We start from the raw sequence: 22,692 nt of genomic DNA, 5'->3' as shown, positions 1-22,692 counted from the left end.
ACACTGGGCGCACCGGTCAGTGTAGTTGATGCTGCAAGCGAACTAGGGGTATGCTTTAGGAATTGGGTAGTACCGCTACTTCCTGTGGCATCTTCTCCTGTTGTACTGGTGGATGGCTATGACATGAACATATTCGAGAAAAGTACATTCAAGACAAGGATATCGAGAGACTCTGCATAATCCACACTTTGGTCTATAAATACACTTCGTGCAGAAAACAATGCAACGTATGGTACAGTAAGAACAGCCTAGTATACAGTATCCTTGCCTTACTTTACCAACCACCCGTCAGCGCCCAAAAGACCGCCATCCTCAGCGCGCGGATCAAGAGCCCACTTCCTAAGAGCCCTACCACCGAGATCCGTGCTGAAGCCTGCCTCGAACATCTCAATCCCAGCCCACCCAATCATGGCCGCATTGTCCGTACACAAGTACGGCGGCGGCGCAACAACCTCAACATGTCCGAACCCGCGGACATCAAGGAACGACCGCAGCACAGCCATCAGAAACCTATTAGCCGCGACTCCACCGCTAATAACGAGAGTTTTGGCCTCTGGGACACCCTTGTTCCGCACTTTCTGCTGCAGCTCCTCAAGAGCGATGATCGTACGCGAACCAAGATGCTCAAAGCAGACGCGCATCGCCTCACGGGCCAGAGTAACTCGCTCCTCATCCGAGACGTCCTCGCCTGCGGTCTTCTTCGCCCCCATCAGTTTCGTGATCATGCTCGGTAAAAACGAGAAGCTGAACTGCAGCTGCCGGGTATTGGCGAATGGCGACGTGAGGGTCCAGCCCCACGGACTTGGTTGCTTGATCAGCTCCTCGCCTCGGGTCTTGGGAGCACAGTAGCTGCCCCAATCTGCACTGCCGCCGGGGAACGCAAACTGTTCCAGCAGTTTGCCGTACATTGTAGTTTTGGCGTCCTTGAGAACCGAGTTTGGGAGAATCTCTCGCGCTGCTTTATCGAGAGATTCGCCGATTGCGATATCCGCAGTCGAGGCCATGATCGTATGGTCTGTGATAGAGGTAGACTCGACGAGCATTGAATGACCACCGGAGACAAGTATAGACAGGAAGGGAAACTCGGGGGTTAGGGGTTGGGTGGTAGGGGCGACATCGCTTTTATGCTGTTCTCGGCTCATGGCGGAAACAAGTCGAGGAGTCAGGAGATGAGCTTGCATATGATGGACGCCGATAAACGGGATCTGCCACGCGACAGACAGGCCTTTGGCTGTATCGAGTCCAGTGAAGAGGTTCGCACGCATCCCAGGCCCGCGGGTGGCCGAGACGAAATCCGGCTTGCGCCGTTGAGAGCCATCTGACAGTTTTATCAATTTCGATCTATCCCCGCTATCTTCTGATACTGATGGTAAATGCTGGAGCGCCTTATGGACGAGTTTGGCCAGATTCTCTTGATGCGATTCAAGTGCTAAAATTGGGTGAATGCCTCGATATTCCCTGGTATCTGCCGTCAAATTCTCGAGGAAATGAATTCTCGCGGAAGCATCTCTGGATCGATCATTTTTTTCGATGATCGCAACTGATGTGTCGTCGCTAGAAGGAGGACAAAAATGAGCGAAATCCAGACTAGTGGTGTAGTCCGATGGTAGCAAGAAGACTTACCATGACGTCTCAATGGCGAGAGTAAGAAGTCCTCGATTCCGGGGTGTCTGAATAACTTTTGAAGCACTGCATATTCTCCCACGGAGGAGGGCAGATGCAGATCTCGAAATCAGCATTGAGAGATGTATCAAAACTGGTACTTTGGCAGCATGGCATCAGAAGTTGCGCTGCGAAAAACATTCCCCGGAACCCGCACGGACCATCGAAGCCCTGGAATACAGCCCTAAACAGGTGTAAGGTATAAAAGAGAGGATATCTATATAATAAAATGTGCTGCAGTCAGATTAGGTGTTGATAACATGCTCTGGGCTATAGTAAATAGAGTAATGATGTCTACCTGCCTCGGTCTACGTCCTACAAACTACACTTTACCATAGTTTGATTACAACAAACACTTCGGTCATAAAAATTGCCTTTGGATCATATCATCACGTCATAAGCCATAATAGTATCTATATACACACTGATTCAGGGGATGTCTCTCACGCTGAAATCTCATCCGAGTAACAATCATTGAATCCAATCGTTGCGCCGAGAATGCAAGATTCTGGATTCTGGCGACGATCCCCAAGGTCGGAGCCGGGCGCAGACGCCAGAAAGCATGTCGTCAAGGGGGACCCAACTCTCGACCCTAAGGTCTGGGCTTTGGCAGATCTGGTGTTGAAATTGACACCGTACCACGACATTAGAGTCTTTCATTCACGCACCATCCAGCGTCGCTCTTCTTTTGACAGTTTCGTATAGGTGCCGTAGTACTCCTCGGGGTTCTCGATTGGCGTCACGCAGTGTACGGTAGGAGTACCCTGGAACTGTATTCGCTTCTCTGCGTGGCTGGTTGCACTGGTCATGGGCTGCTTTTTGAGGATGCTCTTTGATTTACACGAATTGGTGTAACTGTATGATTGCGCTTGAATACTCGAGAAACGCTTTCCGCCCGGGCTTGGGGGAACCGGCGAGATTGGCGTCCGGGGGAAAGGACCAGGAGACTTGAGCGACAACGAAGGGCGAGTAAGACTCTGCGCGGTCGAAGTGACGACGGACAGCTTGGGTCTCATATTGACGGTAGTGTCTGGTGAAAGATTAACAGAAGGTGACTGTTGAGCCTTGACGGAGTATGGTTGAACGCTGAGAGAGAGAGGGACGGGCAACTTGAGCTGAAGACTTTGATCAACAGAGTCTTCGCAAGATGTATGTAGAAAGTGACTATTATTGACGAAGTGTAGATCCAAAATAAGTGGCAAAAGATAGTAAATAATGTTTGGACCAGCCAAACGAACCCCGTCTGGGACGAAAATAGAACAGAAGGACAAAAACGACAAACTGAGACGGAAAGTGTCTGAGGAAGAGAGAGATTCGCAGCAACCCAGGGATACTGCGCGGCTATATAGTCGCCCAGTGCCCAGCAAGGACATGGGATTGGGACGGAGGAGAAAAGAGGGGGAAAGAGACGAGCGAAAAAGGTGGTGAGGGGGTTGGGATGTTGACTGCGGGCAGCCAATGATCACCATCACCTCATCGTCCTAAGCGCCAGACACCTGCAGCCAACGCACACCAAAAGCCCATCACACTTGAGCTGGGATTAGTCGCATTGTAAGTAACGAATCATTGACTGATTGCGGTTGTGGAAATGCTCTGAAGGTTTCTACATTGACGAATGGGAAGTCTATCCCTTCGAACCCAGCTCAGCACTCCGGCAGAGGTAAGTATAGAGCGAGATTCCAGGTACGATTAAAGCCAAATGCTTGACCCTTGCTTAGCGAAGTTGATTCAGATCTCTGCAGAAATTGAGTCAAGGAATGACCATGTTGTTGTTCGGCCAACCATGAGACATGACACTTGCCTCCGGCGACTCGACCGTACAAGCTCCTCCCCTCACCAGAACAGCAGCTAGGATACCCTCAGAGTGCTCCTCTCGGTCATGACGATCACTGACTTGACTCGGTTGGATCATCCTTCGTCAGGCTCGACATACTACCTAGCCAAATCTATTGGTCGTCGCTGGGATACACCTTTTGGGCTACTGGAAGGCTATTGGAAAGCCTGATGGTACAGTTACCAATGATCGCAGAAACCGGGCGGTCCTGCGCCACAGTCACAATCTGTCTGCAGCCATGATGTTCTCTTCACTTAGAGACTTCTCTCTGTGCCCATCACCTTCACATCTTCAGCACAATCACACTGCAGTGTGAACCTAGAGTTGTGAGCTCAATCCGGGTGGCCGACATCTCGGTAGGTTTGAAATTTCAAGAATGTACGACTGGATTGGCAATCTTGAGTTTAGTCAGAGCCATCCCAAGTACCCTTCACGGAACAAATCGTACATGTAATGTCTAATCTGAACGCATTGTAGATTTGGCAGTATCCTGCGTGCCCAAGGTGAAAGGCATGAAGGATATGAAAGTACTTGGTAGGAGTCAATGGCGCTTGTTTGACCCACCCCTTGAAAGTAAGAGAGACAGCAATCGCAACCTTCGCAAGGGAAGGATGACCAACTGACGAGTCAATATTCTTACTCCGTCCATTGGTCGACTTTTCGCTTCCATCCATCTTCTGGGTGTACCACTCCTGCAAGAAGAAGAGGCAGTCGCTGGAAAGCTCATGATACAAGTGTCTTTGTAGGTAAGTGAGGAATGTGCAGCACATTGATCATTATCACGTCATCACACAAGGTCAAAGGTCCATTATAGGTAACCCTGATAGAGGAAGACATCCATATTGATAGCAGCAAAGTACCAGCCTCTCGGGCTCAGGCTTGCCATCATTTTGGATTACAGTCCTCATTCCTTGCGTTTTATCAAGAACAATACCCTATGAGCATCCAGCCTTACCTTGTATCCATGTATCTCTTCGTTTTTGCAGCGGGTCGGGAGGTTATGTCTAGTTATAGCCAATTTGTTTCACACCAGTACTGCATATTGCGCAAGACCGCTATAACAATACTAGATGCAGAACGTGCCTGCACAGCGCCTGAGAGGCTAGGGAAGCAGACAAGTGGGTTGTCCTACCCATAAGGGCGCCTCAATAAGTACTCAGGCTAAGGACTTAACGTTTGCCAATGCCTGATTCATCTGCCAGCTTGCTGGCAAGAGCTTTTACTTCCTCCTCAGCGGCTGCTGGGTCCACGTCTCCCTGAGCAGCGGAAGCCTCAAAATCAAAGATTTTTGCACCTTGCTCCGTCATTAGGAAGTTGTATTTATTGAGGTCCCCATGCACAATTCCGAATGCATGCAGCAGACGAACAGTTTCCACGCAATCTTTGAGATTATGTATGTCTGGGGTTTCCCCACAAATTTCCTCCATTAGAAAGCCAACAATTCGAGCTTCTGTTTCCTCATAGACGAAGCCAATAAATTTCGGACCGAGAGGAAAACCAGTCGATGTTAGAGTAGAATATATCCAAGTCTCTTGTTGCAGGGCCGGAATTTCATGTCTGAATCGTGCAACCTTCAGTATCCAGGTTTCACCATCATACTTCACTCGAGAGATGCGATCGCTAATCCGGGAGACCGTTGTCAGGTCTAAAAGGTTGAGAAAGACAGCACCAGGAATATTAAGCTGTCGGAGGTCAAGCCCATGTGGCATAAATTCATCTGCAGTGCTGTCAATACCGTGGAAGCCCCTCCGGACAGTGAGTGTCTTCCATTCCTCCTCCCACTCCGGAATCTCTCGCAGCTTTGAAAGAACTCGGTCGCCGTCTGTCCTGCAATCACGGGGAATGATATCCCCATCAAGGACAGAAACATATACGATCCGTGATTTTTTCCTTATCCGATAGAGATAATCGTTTTCCTCGAGATCTAGGGACAACATTTGCTGCTTAATTTCTCAGTGGAAGCTCCGCTGAAGGGGTAGATGTAGAATATGCCTCACCTCAACAGGTGCTGCTGCAACTGGCTGGGTGCTCAGGGGTAGGACTGAACTGACACGCCTAGAAAAGGGTAATATTAAGAACCAGATAGTGGACCAAATCTGCCATTGGAACGGGTGAGAGATCATGAGCATGCTGACAAGATGGCTAAGATGTGGATATCCGACGATGATGTTAAGAGAAGGTCGGGTTTGAGACGTACAAGTCACCCATTGGGCAATTAGTAAACATTGTCTCACAGTGTTACACAAAGTTGAAGGTGCATTATTATAGAGAGATAGGTACTTGCTAAATGCGGATGGTGGAAGACATCCATATCAACAGCAGCTGAGTACCCGGCCTCTTGAGCTCAAGCTAGCCGTCACATTGACTTATGCCCTGTATTCTGTTCAGAACGACATCTTACCCAGTGCTGTCCATCCATCCAGCCTTATCCTTGGTTTTCTCATTTCTCCATTGTTTGCAGCGGGTCTGGAGGTGACGTCAGCATAGCCAATTGGTAGCACACAACTGTCGTGTGCAAGACTGCCCGATCCGCACTGAGCCGACGGGTCTACAACTTTAAATATTTACTAGGATTGATCACTCTGAATGATCCTTTAATGAGCCAACGTGGTCACAGTTGACAGTATCATCATGGGCGCATTGGGAATTCTTCTTGAGCCCGCAGGTAAGTAGACCGCTACAACCTCCGACAATCACGACAGACAGGATTGACAGACTATTTGTGACTCCAGCGATTGTGGTTATTTTTACCGCTGGCACCCTAATCAATCGTCGCAAAGATACCAAGTTCTCGGAGACACCTTGCGTTGAGACCCCGTTGCTTGATGACGACGACGGCGAGGATCTAAAACCAAGGAGGGCATATAGGGATCGCCCCAACATCCAAACACGAATTCTCGCCCGTTTTCCGTTTCTTATAGAGATATGGTATTGGCTACTTACATATTGGGTACGGCATCATTCTTTCTCTTCCTCGATGTGTGACATGAGAACGACCTGACAGTAGCCGAGGTCTACCAAGGATTGCGCGCGATCTCTGCCCGAGCGATCAGCGACAACGAACTCGTTTTCGAGAGGGCCAGGCACCATGCACATCAGATCCTTAGTCTAGAACATTTCTTCCATTTAGATATCGAGCTAGGGGTTCAACGGTTTGTCCTCAATCGCGCGCCGTGGCTAACGGCTGTTCTCGCTCGAGTATACTACTCGCACATTGTATTAGGCGTCATCTTCCTCGTCTATGGCTATACCTTTTTCCAAAGGGAAAAGTACCAAGGAGCCCGCCGCACTTTTGCTCTCGAAAATGTGATAGCGTTCACGATCCTCACTCTTTGGCGATGTAGTCCGCCGCGACTGCTGCCGGAGGAGTACGGCTTCGTCGATATGCTACATGACAACAGTGGCGGATCCGCTTGGACACAAAACAAGTTCCAGCTCACAATTGCGGCAATGCCTTCATTGCATTTTGGTAACTCTGTTTTCGTTGCTCTATGCTTGTTGCGATACAGCCCACACTGGTTCATTCGCGTGGTTGCGCCACTCTGGCCCATGATGATGGGCGTGACAATTATCGCAACGGCAAACCACTTTCTTTTGGATGCCCTCGTCGGTGTCTGCGTGGCCTTGACGGCATATAGATTCAATCATGCCATGCTGGTTTTGTTGCCGGTGGAGCGGGTACTGTTCAAGTTGCTTCGCATGGAGAAACCGGAGCAATAGTGGTTCAGAGCCAGGCCTTCATATTCTTTCTTTATGTCTTAAGCAACATTATTATGAGCTCAGTCGAGAGGCATGCGCCGCCCCCTGAAAGAATCTCAAAATAAAGCCTCACAGATGTCCAATAGTCTGACCTTCAATTTGGAAATCCACGAACGTTCAATATATATTGTACATACATACTGCAGGACCAGCTGTCAGCATCGACAATGACATCGGACGTTTCAGGTATAATCAGTCATACAGTGTTACAGCCATCAATGGCTACTTGGTCTCAAAATCTCCAGACGAAGGATGTCTGTGCACACCTATTCGCAGAATCTGTACGATCTGAACTCCGGTGGACAGTTGAATAAGGTGTTGATAGTCCAACGTTATCGATAAGCTAATGCAAACTAATGAATCACCCTGTCTTTCTGCACTACACATCATCAATCCTAGCAGACACCGAATCGACCGAGCGCTCGCTGCCGGTGAACTCCATTGGGGTAAATCCCGCGGGCATAGTCCTACACCCTTGCCTGGCAACCAACTACCGGAAGCAGGGGTTGGCTGAGTTGTCAAACACCTATTCGTTTAAGCAAATTGATGGTATATAAAAAGTACAATGGCATTTGCTTTTGCTTCGTACTCCGCAGCCCGTACGGAGTGCTTCTCAGCAATCAGACGACGTATTCCACGCTACTTCGTACAGTCAGAGAGTCAGTGACCTGGAATTGGAAATTCTCCAATTCTGGACCCGCTGCACTAACTTACTCCGCACCGAAGACGGAGACGTCTCAGACGAGACCAAGACGTGACTCCCACATCGGGCCGAGTTTGTGGGCAGGAACATAAATGTACCAGTCAGACAGGTGTGTCATGTGAAGACCTCCGACCCCGTGCTTTTCTTCAAGAAACACAGAAACCAGATAGAAGAAACAAGGGATGACCTGACTCTTGGAATGGCTTTTACTCCGTGGTCTACGAGAGCATCATAATCCTTTGCATATTTCCCTATATTGAAGAGATCATATATACAGGCCTAAGTATAGTCATTGTTACTGCTACGAGCTCACCCTCGGCCTACGAGATCTTCTGGCGGGTTTTTCTCTAGGGTCACCTGCCTCCGATCTGGTTATCGAATCAGTGGATATCGTGCGTTCCGGAGTTTACCGTGGCTCGCCATCATGAATATTTCTGCCCCTGGCTCGTGGCATGCGAATGGCTGCTTAGGATGAAGACATGCCTTGCTGCTGATAAAAGGTCCGATATAGATCTGTGTGACCTGCTGTAGAAGATCAAAGAACACTCTAGACATTCCAAGCAGATGGGAGTTGGTCAACGATCATACTACAGAGAAGCGACTGGCCTCATGGCCTGAGGCAATGAGGTGTTCGGTCCCAAGTCCGACCACTCACCGGGTAATTTACCCATTCCAGAGGCGGTGAAGCGCTTGTTCCTTTTTTTTATTTTTTTTCTTTTGCTTTTTCCTATTCGCGCCTCATTCTCAAGAGGCAACAAAATCACTCCCTTTCTCTAAGAAAAACTTTTTAGCCGGCTTATGAGAGAAAGTCAAGATAGAAAAATAGAAGATCTCTTCGTAGACAAGATAGAAGAACCGCTTCGGATCTGCTTTGTATAATTTATTATTTCAACTGCATAAGTGGCAGATCAATCTGTTGTCATCTTGCTCCCCATTTTTTTTGCCCTTCTCTTCTCCCTCTTTGTCCTAGTAATTCTGTTTCTCCACACAATTTGTCTGGTCCCAACCCCTTCATAACCCCGTTCTTACCCACATTGGAGTCTCTCAGATCTCCCTTCTCTTTCGCTTCTTCTTGGATTCTGGATCGTCGAGCGAATTGGTTGCATTGGCTCAGTGTCTGTGTGTGATATTTGCATGATACAATGACCGTCAAAGAAGCTGTCAAGGAGTCGTTGCTCGGCAGCTCAGAGGAGCCGAAGTTGTCGCACCAGGTCAAGCACCATTTCTTTCACCATGCACGGAAAGACGAAAGTACTGGCGAGTTTTATATGACGGAGGATGACTTTATCAATGCTATTGCGCCAAAACATGAGGATTATGTGAGTTTCGCGCCCTGCTTTCCCTCTGATTCTTTGCCCATTATGCGATGTGTCATCGCGCTGGTCATCCACGGGTGTACTCCAAAATATGACTAACAACCTTGCGTTTTGCAATTGATAGCACAAAATCAAGCGCGAACACTATGGACTCCTCTTCAGAGTCGCCGACAAGCGAAGAGCCGGTAAACTCAGCCTCAGTGACTGGGCGACCTTCGAAAACCTCCTGACCAAACCCGATGCCGAATATGAGATTGCTTTCCGACTCTTCGATCTGGATGGAACGGGCACAGTGAAGTGGGACACCTTCAAGGACCTGTACAATATGAACAAGAGCAGTGACAGTATACCTTTCGATTGGAATTCGGAATGGGCTTCTCTGTACTCCGGACGGAGCAAGGCCCGGCACGACATGACATACCCCCAGTTCGCTCAGATGCTCCGAGGATTGCAGGGCGAGCGCATTCGGCAAGCTTTCCACATCTTCGATAAGGATGGTGACGGTTATATCGACCCCGAAGATTTCCAGCGCATCATCCTCGAGACCTCGAAACACAAGCTGTCAGATTATGTCCTGGAAAACCTTCCCAGTCTGTGCAACATCTCAGCGGGCACCAAGATCTCATACGCTACCGTTCGTGCTTTCCAGAATATCATGCGTGAAATGGATATGATCGACGTTATTGTCCGCGAAGCCACCCAGAAGAGCGAAGACGGCAAGATCACGCGCGCCGACTTCCTCAACGAAGCTGCTCGCATTACGCGATTCTCGCTTTTCACACCAATGGAAGCGGATATCCTGTTCCATTTTGCTGGCCTCGATGCGCCTTCCGGCCGACTCTCTCAGAAGGATTTCGCCAAGGTCGTTGATGCCTCCTGGCGTATGCCTTTGGCTCTGGCAGGACAGGCCGTCTCCACTGCAACAACCACTGCTCAAGTCGCTGCTGAAAAGACTCGGTCGGTGTTGCACAGCATCTTGGAATCGGTCCACCATTTCGCGCTTGGCAGTCTTGCAGGCGCTTTCGGCGCCTTTATGGTTTACCCCATCGATCTTGTCAAGACGCGCATGCAGAACCAACGTTCGACGCGTGTTGGCGAAAGACTGTACAACAACTCGCTTGATTGTTTCAGAAAAGTCATTCGCAATGAGGGCTTCCTCGGCCTGTATTCCGGTGTCCTGCCTCAATTGATCGGTGTTGCTCCGGAGAAGGCCATCAAGCTGACTGTGAACGATCTCGTCCGTGGCCACTTCACCAACAAGGAAAACGGCAAGATCTGGTATCCGTATGAGATTCTCGCGGGTGGTACTGCTGGTGGTTGCCAAGTTGTAAGTTTTACTGAGACTTCCACCTACTTTGGAAGCCTATTCTAATTCACCTTTCTGCTAGATCTTCACAAATCCCCTCGAGATTGTCAAGATCCGCCTGCAGGTTCAGGGTGAGATTGCCAAGTCTGTCGAGGGAGCTCCCCGTCGCTCAGCCATGTGGATTGTGAAGAATCTGGGTCTGGTGGGATTGTACAAGGGTGCTAGCGCTTGCTTGCTCCGTGATGGTAAGAACGAACCGACGCGCGCCTTCTACTTTTGTGAAAATGCTTTCTGACATTTTCGGACTCTAGTTCCCTTCTCTGCCATCTACTTCCCCACCTATGCCCACCTGAAGAGCGACCTTTTCGGCGAGTCTCAAACACACAAACTTGGCATTGTGCAGCTGCTCACTGCCGGTGCCATTGCCGGTATGCCGGCCGCTTATCTTACCACACCCTGCGATGTAATCAAGACCCGTCTGCAAGTTGAAGCTCGCAAAGGAGACGTTGGTTACAATGGCTTGCGCCACTGTGCGGCTAGGATCTGGAAGGAGGAAGGTTTCAGGGCCTTCTTCAAGGGTGGTCCTGCTCGTATCGTCCGTTCGTCACCGCAGTTCGGTTTCACACTGGCTGCCTATGAACTGCTGCAGAAATGGCTTCCCATGCCCGGCACTCAGGTTGAAGAAGTCTCTCCCTCGGGACATGTTGAGCCCGGCGTTGGGTTACAGAGTGCCAAAGCGCCTCTCCCTTATCTGAGGTCAAGAAACGCTCTGAAGCTCCTCCTCGACCTCGACGAAAACATTGGTCGCGTCTATATCCCTCAGGCCGATAAATGGCCCAAATTCCTCCAGCCGTCGAAGCAATGATTTGCATAGACTTGTTTTCATAGCGATCATTTGGCTTTCTTCTGTCTCCTGCGTTGACTTGAAAATATATTATGTTTCTGTATTTTCACCACCGTCTTTCTTGATTCACGTGGGTTTGGTTTGGTTTGGCCGGGCGAAGATCACGCATAATTTTCCTTCTCTTTTGTTCATACAGGAACCAGATTACATTGCACATGTACCAAAAGCAGATAGACTTAAAAGAAGGTCGTATCATTCCTAGCATGCAACTGTGTTCGACATCAAAGCATGAGATCTTGCCTTCTTTTCTACCTAGAGATATCTCGGTCACGTGAGATATAAATCACAAAAATTATCCGAATAAGACCATATCCATATCGCTATTGGCAAATTTGACGATGGAGAGGTACTCTCTCTGGAATTTTAGGGTTCTATCATGAGTCATAATTCGTCTTGTTGCCTGCAAGACCCTGGATGGTTGCCTGTTGAGTTCCCCAGATTGGCGATAAGATAAGCTGCTGAGAGCTGAGCACGTGATGATATCCACTTTTTTTTTTTTTCATAGACTGCATTGGACCCGCCGCAACCTTTCTTTCTCTCTTTTTCTCTTCCCCCCCTTCCCTGGTTTTTACCAGGAGGGCTACCATTGAATAACACTTTCCGATCTCAATTAGCCAAGATGAAGTACGTTCTGGTCTCTGGAGGTAATGATCTTTCCGTGTCTTTCTGCCATGACGCTTTCGCTGATTCCTGCAGGTGTCATTTCTGGTGTCGGCAAAGGCATTATCGCCAGCAGTTGCGGGTTGCTGCTCAAGACTGCTGGTCTGGCCGTTTCGAGTATCAAGATTGATCCTTATCTCAATCCGGATGCCGGTCTTATGAACCCTCTAGAGTTGGTCTTACCTACTATGCTCACCTGATCTCATTGGAATTGACGTTGACGCATCAAAGACACGGAGAATGTTTCGTTCTCGACGACGGAGGTGAGGCCGACCTCGACCTCGGAAACTACGAGCGCTACCTCGGAGTCACTCTCGGGCGAGATAACAATATCACCACGGGAAAGATCTACCAACACGTCATTGAGAAGGAGCGTCGCGGCGATTACCTGGGAAAGACAGTTCAGATCGTGCCGCACCTTACCAATGAGATTCAGAACTGGGTGGAACGGGTTGCCAAGGTTCCCGTGGACGAGTCAGGGCGGGAACCCGACGTTTGCATCATCGAGTTGGGCGGTACTGTTGGAGATATTGAGAGTGCACCTTTCGTTGAGGCCATGAGTCAGCTTCAACGACGGGCCGGCAAGAACAACTTCTTGGAGATTCACGTCAGCTACGTCCCTCTGATCGGCTCGGAGCAAAAGACCAAGCCTACCCAGAGAGCCATTAGCGATGTTCGCAGTGCTGGTCTCAGGCCGGATCTGATCGCCTGCCGCTGCGAAACTCCTCTTGAAGAGGGAACTATTCAGAAAATCGCCAATGCCTGCCAGGTGGAGCGGGATCAGGTTGTCGGAGTTCACAACGTGTCGACCACTTATCAGGTGCCCATTCTCCTGGAGAAGCAGGGCTTCCTCAATACCATCAAAGAACTGCTGCACATTGACTCGGTCCCGAAGGACCCCAAGCTCATCGAGCATGGCAAGGTGATTTGGCAGGAATGGCAGGGTCTTGCCATTAGCCAGGACCGTGTCTTTGAGACTGTCTCGATCGCCCTTGTCGGCAAGTACACCAGTTTGCATGATTCTTATATGAGCGTGAGCAAGGCGCTCGAGCACTCTGCCATGCATTGCAAGAAGAAGCTGGATCTGATCTGGGTCGAGTCCTCTCACCTGGAGGACGAGCACAAGGACACGAACCCGGCCGAGTACTACAAGGCGTGGCACTCGGTTTCAACAGCCAACGGAATTCTGGTTCCTGTAGGTTTTTTCCGTATGTACTCTTATGAATGACTCTAATATTGTGTTCAGGGCGGTTTTGGCGAGCGTGGTACCGAGGGTATGATCAAGAGTGCCCAATGGGCCCGTACGAACAATGTTCCTTACCTGGGTGTTTGCCTGGGTATGCAAGTGGCCGTGATTGAGTATGCTCGCAATGTGTGCGGGTTGAATGACGCTGGTAGTGAGGAGTTCCACGAGAACTGCGAGCCTTCTGCGATCGTCTACATGCCTGAGATCGACAAGACCAAGATGGGAGGCACCATGCGACTCGGCAAACGGGCCACCCACTTCCAGCCCGGCACCGAGTGGTCTCGTCTGCGGAAGCTGTATGGAGACAAGCAGGAGATCTGGGAGAGACACCGTCACCGTTACGAGGTTAACCCCGACCTCGTCGACCAGCTCGAACAGGCTGGTCTGACCTTTGTCGGCAAGGACGACAGCGGCAAGCGTATGGAGATCGTCGAACTCAAGGACCACAAGTGGTTCGTCGGTGTGCAATTCCACCCGGAGTATCTCAGCCGAGTCCTTGCGCCCAGCAAGACCTTCTTGGGCTTCTTCGCTGCCTCCGCCGGCTGCCTTGAGGAGATCACCGAGGTGTTCAAGGATCGCCACGACCTGAGCCACCGAGAGATGAAAATCCCCCTCCATTAGATTGGGCTGGGGGAGCTGATGCCGGTAAAAGGCATCAGCTAGTTGTTGGGTTGGTTATTTCAATGTTTGTTTCTGGCGTTTGGCAGAATAAAGAGTAACGTGGATCATATGTATGGGAACGAGATAGAACTATGCCTGCATGCTGGAATGGGCCCAGCTAGTAGTATAATAGCTACAAAAATGATACACCGCCCTTCGCGTCATGAGCGCGTTGGCAATCATCTTCAGACCACACCATAGAACTCTATCACCATCACCCAATACTGTAGGACCTCCCATCCGTAGTTCACGGACTCCATACAAGTGCATAGCGCCAAGACCAGACTGTCTCACGTACCACAACACCAATATACGCGTCTCAAGTAAACCTAAACCTAAACCATCTATACAATACGAGAACCACAACCATATCCAGGATAGAAATTGCCAGAATCCGGCAAAATGTCCACCCTCGACACCCCAAACTCCGAAGAATTCCTCGAGCAATTCAACCAAGCCCTCAACGCCGCGCCCTCGTCGCGACTACGGCATATCATCCGCAACGTATGCCGGCTTCTCCCGGCCGCTCTCCCAATCGTCTCTGATTGCCTTCTCGTCAGCGAGGAGCAGGTTCCCAAGCAGGGTGACACTGACTCTAACTCTAACGCTGGGTCTGACTCTGAAGCAAACGCCAAGGTAGACACAGACACAGCTCAACCTGCTCCAGACGACAGTATGCCCCCTCGCCTCAAGTCGAAGAAGAGGACGAAGGTCCGGCCGCGGTACGCGGTGTGTGCGAACTGCGGGGTGGAGTATGACGTTACGAAGAACTCTAGGGAGAGCTGTTGTTTTCATCCTGGTATGTAGTCTTTTTTCCTGTGGGCTGCGATGCTAATGTTGCTACAGAGGAGGCTGTAGCGGATGATAAGTACTGGCAGAATATTGATCTCTGGGAAGATGAGGAGATTGACACGGAGGAGAGTCGGGAGGATCATCCCGAGGGGTTTGTGTATGGGTGTTGTGGGAGGCACTATGGGGAGGAAGAGTGTAAGGTCGGTTGGCATGAGGAGGAAGCGAGGGATCGGAAGAGGAGGAGGATTTGATCTTTGCTTTCACGTTGAATTAGAGGCATAGTTTAGGGCTTGTTGGACCTGAGGATGTAGTTTTACTGATGAAGTTCTAATGTTGGGTTACCTTTTGTTTCAAGGCTTGAGGCCACCTCTAAGAAAGGAGGTTACGACAAACACTCCCTGATATTCGCCAGATTGAAAATAGCAGACACACCGTACCTAGCTGCCTCATTCGTCGTAATCCAAGCAGCCTCCTCCCCATGCGTAAAGTACTCCGGCGGCGCGGTCTCGACGACCTTCCACTGATGGCTTTCTGTATACCCATCAGTGTGGAAGAATTGGTCCCAAGCCGCGCGAGCCAGCTCTTCACTCTTCAGCTTGACGGCCGCAAATGCCGTAAGCGTCGAATGACTCTGTCTCCAGGTTGCATGATCCGGAAACTCGAACCCGAATTCTCTACGCTGGACTTCAGCGCCCCCATTATACGCTTTGCAATAGGAGAGCCACACGACCATAAACTTGTCTACTGTGGCGGGGTGCGCGTCACGCGCGTAGTCAAGAAGCTCTGCAAATATCTCGGGAAACCCGAAGAGCATGGAGAGGTGGGAGATGGCGTACTCGGGCGTTGGCGGGGGGCATTCTCGAATCTCTCCCGTGGTTGGATTCAGTAGGATAGCATTATTGCCGATGCCGTGTCTGAAGCCAGCGATGCCGTCCAGCAACTTGATCAAGAGATCGCGGCAATGCTCCCAGCCGTCCGTCCGTCGTTCCCACGCCGTCAACCATGCTGCTGCGAGTGCGCCACAATCAAGACCGATGTTCGTCATGGCGAAGCCCTCGGGGACATCAGCGTGCGATTGCACCTTACGGTGCGAGTCGAGAGTCGGCAGGGCAAATTGGCAATTCTGCAGCTCGGAAATCAAATCGCCTGTGCGCTCATCACCAGTCAAGTAATAGTACATCCGTTTGTAGAGCACGTTCGAGATCCGCAGCTGCTTCGAACTGTCGCTGAAATGCTGGACGCCATGCCGCGTGCCGAAACCCTTGAACCGGCCTGCATGGTAGGTGTCTACCTCGCTAGTGTGTCGGGTCATTGCCTCGGCCATCTTGAACACGTCCGCGCGACCAGTATGCAGGAAGTACAGCCACAGCCAGAGATCGGTAGAGAGTTCTGAGTTGTCCCAGGCGAAGCCGCCTACGTCGTAGCGCCAGGCGTGCCGGTAGGGGTCGTACGTGTGCTGCACGTCTCCGTGGTCCCAGAAGCCGTACCAGCGGTGTTGCTCTATCTGTCGTTGGTAGTGGTTGAATATAAGGTTGAGGTTGTGCTCGATGGCCCTTTCCTGCGTCGAAGCGGGCTGTTTGTGGGCGGGTGACCAGCAGCCGTGGAAGACGCCAGTGGAGTGCATGTACTCGGCTGTTGGGACGAGACGGGGAGGGTTCCTCACAAGACTCGAGAAAGAGCTGAGTTCCTGGTTGGAAGGGGTGGATGTGTACGGCCTGAGGAAGAATTGGTTCGTCCTGCCGATACCGTTGGCAGTGGCAAAGCCCGGTTCGTAGTCTTCGTATGTAACGTCGAGTGCATGCAGCTGTTTCTCGTACGAGTCCAGCCCGAGCCCATCGTGGTATGGGGAAGTATCCAGCGGTTCCGCAAGGGGGGAATAGAGCCACACGGTGATGGCACCCTCGCGCTGAGTGAGCTCGGCCAGGTCAAGCTGAGTCGGGTATCGTTCCCAGAAGTCGGACATGCCAACGGCTATGCCGCCGTGTCTGGCTGAGCCTAGATACACGGTCCCATCTGTGCGACAACCACCGGTTACCTTGACCCAGGAGCCCCTTTTTGTTCGTTTCTTGATAGTGAAGCCGTCGGAGGATAGCTGTGAGAGGGTGTAGGAGTCAAATGACGGAATGTATGAGAGACCTTGATGGAGATCAGTCTTGGACCACTCTTCTTGTTTGAGAGTGACAGCTCGTCCTGCTGTTTGATCTATCCTGTTGGTGACTGTTGGACCATGTCGTAATCCAGACAGTCCTTGGACTTCTTCCTTGAGGATGCCTCCATTGGAACCAGCAAAACGTATGTGCCGGTTATAAAGCTCCGTATTCTCTAAAGGGACGGAGAAACGAATTCCCAGTGATGTTAGAGGTTCATCTGCATCTAGGTCGTGGACGAAAGAATGCAGGATCTTGATGGGCAACGCGTCTGAGTATACATAGACACGCACATCGAACGGGAGGTGCTCAACGCCAGGGGAGGCCAGCGTCCCGGAGACTTTGATGACTGCTCTGGAGTTCGTAGCGTTCTCCACTCCAGCCTTGCTGACAATGGTCGAATACTCTTTGCCATTGATGGACGCAACAAGAGTGGCGCCAGAGCACAGAGGGCGGCCATACAGCGAAAGACTTTCGAACAAGGACGAATTTCCTGAGCGTGCAAATTTGAGCTGCAGCCCAAGGCGCGTAGCGACTGTGATACTATCGGCTTCCTCGATGACAACACCAGCATCGTTGTCCTTAGATTTGGAGGAGCCTTTGACAATGTACTCCTCGCTATACCCCACATGCCCACTGACCGAGTGTACCGTCCATTTGAGCGACCCGTCTGCCCAGTAGGCTATTTCTCTCGAATCTATAGCATATTCCTGACCGTTCCCTTCAATGACAAAAGACTGACCAGGCTGATACAGACCTTTTGGCCAGGGCATACCAAAGGAGATCCCACCTGACAGCGAATCAGGACCATAGTCAGTCAGCCACCGCAGATTGCTCGTCATGGTTGTTTAACCGTCGGTGGATGATTGATACTTTGACTCTGTTAGTATGAGGTGGTCATCTGGGCGAGACAGCCACTCACTTGTAGTCGTCCCGATCGGCCTATTTCCTCCCGGCAAAGGAACAAATCCCCGCGGCCCCTCTTGTTCGTATGGGATGATGCCATATTAGCTTCTGTGGCTCATTCTTTTCGGTGTTTTACTATACCGAAGGGCGTTTCCCCGCAAAGTCAATCAGCGAGTGGCTCCACTTCCCCGGATTTCCACCATAGAGAAGGGGCAAAAGCCACAAGGGATGGGCACGAGAAGGGTCACAAGCTTCTACTTGGCAAGGCTTATAAAGATAGGTCTCCCTTGGCTTCTTGGACAAAGGTCAAGCTTGATTGACATCTTCGCGCGTACAAAATGGTCGCTCACCAAGAAGACGTGACAGATCCCACCACCGTTACGGTGATCCGGGAGAAAGACGAGGAACACTATGTTGTAGCCGAAGACGTTGTCAAGGGCGCGCAAAAAGCCACGGACGATGAGCACGCCATGGGCCTGATGGAGGGTCTGCGCAAGTACCCCAAGGCGGTCTTCTGGTCCATCTGGTTCTCCTCTGCGCTCATCATGGAAGGCTTCGACCATTCCTTCATCAGCGGGTTCATGGCTTTCCCAGCCTTCCAGAGGAGATACGGTGTTCTCACCAAGAACGGGTCCTACCAGGTCCCAGCAAACCTCCAAGCCGCCGTCAGCAATGGAGTCAACGCTGGCGAGATTGTTGGCCTCCTGCTTAATGGTCTGCTATGCGATTGGTTCGGCTACCGCTGGTTGATGATGGGCTCGCTCTTCCTCATGGCGTGCTTTATTTTCTTGCAATTCTTTGCAACCGACATCTACATGTACATCGGCGCCGAAGTCCTCCTGGGCCTACCTTGGGGTGTCTTCCAGACGATCACCACCACCTATGCAGCCGAGGTATGCCCCAACGTGCTGCGTCCCTACCTAACCATGCTGGTCTCGCTGGCCTGGAGTATCGGTTACCTCATGGGAACTGGTGTCCTACGTGGGTTCCTGAGCATGTCCGGCGAATGGGCGTACCGCATCCCCTTTGCGCTGCAGTGGGCTCTTCCCATCCCCCTCGCGATCGGTATTTACCTCGCCCCAGAATCGCCATGGTGGCTGATCCGCAAGGGCCGCACCGAGGATGCTACCAAGTCACTCCGGCGGCTGCGTACCAAAGACGCAAGTGAAGAGGAGATAGCCGACACACTAGCCATGATGCTGCACACGGTCAAGATCGAGGACGAGATGAACGCGTCCAGCTCCTACTGGGATTTGTTCAAGGGGGTCGACCGCCGCCGCACGGAAATCACCGTCTTCACTTATCTCATCCAGGAACTGTGCGCCCCGCTGGTGGCGTACATTGTCTATTTCCTTGAGCAGTCCGGCCTGCCTCCCACCTCATCTTTCGACTTTGGTATCGGCGAGTATGCACTAGCCATCGTAGGGGTCTGTGTTGCCTGGTGTCTGGTCCCCCGGGTGGGACGCCGCACGCTCCTCCTGTCCGGAACCTTCTTCATGACGGCGACAACTATCCTTATAGGCTTTCTGGGGATTGTCAGCCGCAAGGCCCATCCCAAGATCGGATACGGGATTGGTACCATCTTGCTGATTGAGTACTTCGTCTTTTTCATTACTATTGGTCCCATCATCTACACCATCGTCACCGAAATCCCGTCGAATGCTCTACGGACAAAGAGCGTCGGTCTCGCGCGAGCGCTTTATAACGTCGGTGTCTTGGTGTATGGCCAGCTGGCGCCGCGTATGATGCAACAGGCGGCATGGGACTGGGGAGCCAAGTGCGGGTTTTTCTTCGGTGGGATCATGGGGCTCAGTCTTGTCTGGGCGTATTTCCGGGTCCCGGAGACGAAGAACCGGACATTTGCAGAGATGGATATCTTGTTCAAAAACAAGGTTCCTGCGAGAAAGTTTCCGAAGACGAGGGTTGATCTTGCGAGCGAGGAAGTCAGAGAGGACGTCTTGTAGTTTTGTTTTTAGTCAGGGATCAGTTAATGTAAGGATGTTCTTCAAGGTTTGCAGGAATCTACCCTTACCCTTTATACGCGTAAGCTCTCTTATAAAATATGATAAAGAGAATTTCGATGCTGGAGATGACTGCCAAACTGATTGTGGGCCTTGTCACCCGTGCAGCGAGGAGGCAACAGACCCCTGCCAGAGGATGCCTCACAACAACACATTCACCAGGACATCACGGTGACGGCTGCCTTCCTGTTCCTCAAATACGAGACGATCGTCAAGACTGTATCTACACGGCCATCTATCTTCTCGTGCTGACCCTTTAGGCATCCTCAACGAGCGATACTGCATCGATGAGAACGAGCTATTTTTGGACCTCAACCAGTGCCGAGAATTGAACAATAAATGCAGGAGTCAGAGGAATTCTCTGATGCATCCAGCTTTGCAAATGATTCGATGAACAAACAGGCCATTGTTACAATAGGGTTAACGCCTCACGGATGATCGCCACCTCGTGGAGCCACATCCTCGTATTTCCCCTTGAATCAACGTCTCGGATCTGGAGATACTGTGGAGAACGCTGCAATGATATGGCCAATACCCAACACATGAATGGGGCCATCTATGATTATCATCGTCTCGCACCTCGTATCCCTTCGTCGTTCGCTGATCGGTCGTGGACCATTGGAAGAAAATCAGGCATCATGCCCCAGACTCATGTTTCTATACTTGGAGCCAAAGTCAGTTCAGCTGCATTCTGCAAGGAGGTGAACGGCTTCGATATACTGGTTTTGGATAAATACGAGGTGTGCGGTACCCAACGTCACAGCGATGAAAATCTTAGTCAAGGCATCACGCATTCGGCAAGGAATCTAGGAGACTCGGATACTGAATCAAGGCAATTCATGAGGGTGAATACGAGAGTCTACACATACTCGATGGAGTAATGATTGCTGGCAGAGAGGTATAAAGGCAGCTCCTCGACGAGGCATTCTCGCCTTCAAGACAAGCAACAAACCTACTCTATCAAATCTACTGTACACTCTCGAAAGCAATCAAGGTGCGGGCATCTTCAAGTCCATATCTCCTACCAAACTAACACCACAAAGAACACAATGCGTTTCACCAGCATCGTTACTCCCCTCCTGGCGAGCGCCACCCTGGCCTCCGCCCTCTGCCACAACTCCATCTCCTGTTCTCTCGGCGGCGACTCCACTTGCAACAACGTCTGCGTGCGCCAGGGTAACCCCCACGGCGGCCGCTGCCTCCCCCGCGACGGCTGCCCCGGCTACGACATCTGCGCATGCTACCCAAACAACAAGCGCAGCGATGAGGTGATTGACGGAGATGAGCCCCTGCGTGAGGTCCTGAACAACATGGGTATCGAGGATGCTGTGAAGAAGGTGGATACCAGAGACGCCACCTTGGATAAGCGCAGTATCTGCTGCAGCTTCCCCGATCCTTGGGGAGGACTCTGCTGTGAGGACCACTGCAGCTACATCGGAAAGCCTGGTGGACAGTGCTCCGATAAGAAAGTTTGCACCTGCAACTAGGTAGTCGTGTTGAGTGTGTGCTTGATGAAGGAGATGGATGCTGCTTTTCATTAGGGTTTGTTTGATCAGATTGGATTTCTCGTCTCACGTCCGCTAATTTATTCAATGGACTTCTTATATGGCCTGATTGGACATGTTGTAAAAAGTTGTAAAAATCAGAAGACAAAGCACTGTGCTAGTAATTGATTCTTGGCAAGCAGAGTAACTGGTTACATGCGCTTCGTGGAATATGAAGACCTGCTAAATTTCACTGAAAACACCACTACTGAGATGTTTACAGCCATATTCATGGCCATAAGGGCATGGCAATGCCTAACAAAACCATAGTAGTACTACATGCTTCTCATACTGTTCTTCAGGCACACCTCTCAAGACTATTGGAGTAATGGGTAGAGAGTGAATGATATCTAGGATTAACGGGACCAGCCATTTACGTTGCGAAATTTTTCACTGGGTGTGTAGTCACCTTTGCAGTATTACAATCCCTTATTACTCACTAAAGACAGCAAAGTATCACTGAGCAGGTGAAATCTAATATTCCTTCCTTACTCCTCTATATCTCTCTCCGAACTTCTCAACAACAGCTGTAGACGGAATATACCGTTTCCAACCACTTCTCCTCCCATTTGTATATTCACTATGACTGTCCTGCACTGTCTATATAAACGCCCTTCTCCCCCATCGGTCCATCTCTTCCTCTTCTCTCATCATCCTTCTATCTCCAATCTCCATCTACATTCAGCCTCACTCTCATACAAAACACACTACAACCACAATCAACAACAACCATCTCAAAATGAAGCTCAACGCTATCCTCCTCTTCTCCCTCATCAGCCTCGGCCTCGCTACTCCCGTCACCGTCGATGGAAACCTCACTGCTCGTGGCGACAGTACGTCCCTCCACCGACTCACCACAAGAACACCTCTAACTGCTGACTCACTCTAGACATCGACCTCGACAACGACGGCTCCCTCACCAAACATCCTCGCTGCGATGCCAATGGCGACTGTCCTCGCTACTTCGGCTGCAGAAACGGCTGGTGCTACTGCCTCCCTTACCACGTATGGCTCCCTTTGGCAATTGAGTCGCAGTTGAATGCTGATAGCTTTCGCAGATGCAGGACTGCCAGCCTCCTCGCCAGATGTAAAATACAATCCTAATCAGCGAAGCGGTCATCGAGCTGATACATTGGCTGTTGGCTCTGGATTGGCTGCGTCCTTGCTGAGGTGCTTTGCACAATGGGGTTGGTTATGAATGGGGATGGTGACGGTGATGTGATGGTGACGAT

The 22,692-nt window shown here is 50.8% G+C and overlaps 11 protein-coding genes across 11 annotated transcripts; 7 read left to right on the top strand and 4 right to left on the bottom strand.

Annotated features, from left to right (window-relative positions):
* Positions 1–269: 269 nt before the first annotated feature.
* Positions 270–1,739, bottom strand: Aud_009997 (N(6)-L-threonylcarbamoyladenine synthase family protein; the record flags this gene model as incomplete). The annotated part of the gene is made up of 2 exons (XM_043294840.1): positions 270–1,554; positions 1,624–1,739. The coding sequence occupies 2 exons, from the start codon at positions 1,737–1,739 to the stop codon at positions 270–272; spliced, it is 1,401 nt and encodes a 466-aa protein (XP_043150775.1).
* Positions 1,740–2,318: 579 nt separating this feature from the next.
* On the bottom strand, positions 2,319–2,678 carry Aud_009996 (uncharacterized protein; the record flags this gene model as incomplete). Its single annotated transcript, XM_043294839.1, has 1 exon — positions 2,319–2,678. One exon carries the CDS (start codon positions 2,676–2,678, stop codon positions 2,319–2,321), a length of 360 nt encoding a protein of 119 aa, XP_043150774.1.
* Positions 2,679–4,665: 1,987 nt separating this feature from the next.
* Positions 4,666–5,433, bottom strand: Aud_009995 (uncharacterized protein; the record flags this gene model as incomplete). Its single annotated transcript, XM_043294838.1, has 1 exon — positions 4,666–5,433. The coding sequence occupies one exon, from the start codon at positions 5,431–5,433 to the stop codon at positions 4,666–4,668; it is 768 nt and encodes a 255-aa protein (XP_043150773.1).
* A 694-nt stretch (positions 5,434–6,127) lies between these two features.
* Positions 6,128–7,216, top strand: Aud_009994 (phosphatase PAP2 family protein; the record flags this gene model as incomplete). The annotated part of the gene is made up of 3 exons (XM_043294837.1): positions 6,128–6,161; positions 6,229–6,446; positions 6,509–7,216. 3 exons carry the CDS (start codon positions 6,128–6,130, stop codon positions 7,214–7,216), a joined length of 960 nt encoding a protein of 319 aa, XP_043150772.1.
* Positions 7,217–9,100: 1,884 nt separating this feature from the next.
* On the top strand, positions 9,101–11,445 carry Aud_009993 (citrin; the record flags this gene model as incomplete). Its single annotated transcript, XM_043294836.1, has 4 exons — positions 9,101–9,277; positions 9,399–10,601; positions 10,663–10,825; positions 10,892–11,445. 4 exons carry the CDS (start codon positions 9,101–9,103, stop codon positions 11,443–11,445), a joined length of 2,097 nt encoding a protein of 698 aa, XP_043150771.1.
* Positions 11,446–12,103: 658 nt separating this feature from the next.
* Aud_009992 (putative CTP synthase) lies at positions 12,104–14,011 on the top strand (the record flags this gene model as incomplete). The annotated part of the gene is made up of 4 exons (XM_043294835.1): positions 12,104–12,128; positions 12,181–12,316; positions 12,376–13,339; positions 13,391–14,011. 4 exons carry the CDS (start codon positions 12,104–12,106, stop codon positions 14,009–14,011), a joined length of 1,746 nt encoding a protein of 581 aa, XP_043150770.1.
* A 441-nt stretch (positions 14,012–14,452) lies between these two features.
* On the top strand, positions 14,453–15,093 carry Aud_009991 (uncharacterized protein; the record flags this gene model as incomplete). Its single annotated transcript, XM_043294834.1, has 2 exons — positions 14,453–14,849; positions 14,897–15,093. The coding sequence occupies 2 exons, from the start codon at positions 14,453–14,455 to the stop codon at positions 15,091–15,093; spliced, it is 594 nt and encodes a 197-aa protein (XP_043150769.1).
* Positions 15,094–15,224: 131 nt separating this feature from the next.
* Positions 15,225–17,831, bottom strand: Aud_009990 (polysaccharide lyase family 26 protein; the record flags this gene model as incomplete). The annotated part of the gene is made up of 1 exon (XM_043294833.1): positions 15,225–17,831. The coding sequence occupies one exon, from the start codon at positions 17,829–17,831 to the stop codon at positions 15,225–15,227; it is 2,607 nt and encodes an 868-aa protein (XP_043150768.1).
* A 402-nt stretch (positions 17,832–18,233) lies between these two features.
* Aud_009989 (putative MFS alpha-glucoside transporter) lies at positions 18,234–19,859 on the top strand (the record flags this gene model as incomplete). The annotated part of the gene is made up of 1 exon (XM_043294832.1): positions 18,234–19,859. The coding sequence occupies one exon, from the start codon at positions 18,234–18,236 to the stop codon at positions 19,857–19,859; it is 1,626 nt and encodes a 541-aa protein (XP_043150767.1).
* A 1,106-nt stretch (positions 19,860–20,965) lies between these two features.
* Positions 20,966–21,403, top strand: AfusinC (Defensin domain protein; the record flags this gene model as incomplete). Its single annotated transcript, XM_043294831.1, has 1 exon — positions 20,966–21,403. One exon carries the CDS (start codon positions 20,966–20,968, stop codon positions 21,401–21,403), a length of 438 nt encoding a protein of 145 aa, XP_043150766.1.
* A 796-nt stretch (positions 21,404–22,199) lies between these two features.
* Aud_009987 (uncharacterized protein) lies at positions 22,200–22,551 on the top strand (the record flags this gene model as incomplete). The annotated part of the gene is made up of 3 exons (XM_043294830.1): positions 22,200–22,293; positions 22,350–22,465; positions 22,519–22,551. The coding sequence occupies 3 exons, from the start codon at positions 22,200–22,202 to the stop codon at positions 22,549–22,551; spliced, it is 243 nt and encodes an 80-aa protein (XP_043150765.1).
* Positions 22,552–22,692: the final 141 nt, after the last annotated feature.

This window comes from Aspergillus udagawae (assembly GCF_001078395.1).
Source record: "Aspergillus udagawae IFM 46973 DNA, scaffold_8, whole genome shotgun sequence".
Classification (NCBI taxonomy): Eukaryota; Fungi; Ascomycota; class Eurotiomycetes; order Eurotiales; family Aspergillaceae; genus Aspergillus; species Aspergillus udagawae.
This window is presented reverse-complemented; position numbering and strand designations above follow the sequence as displayed.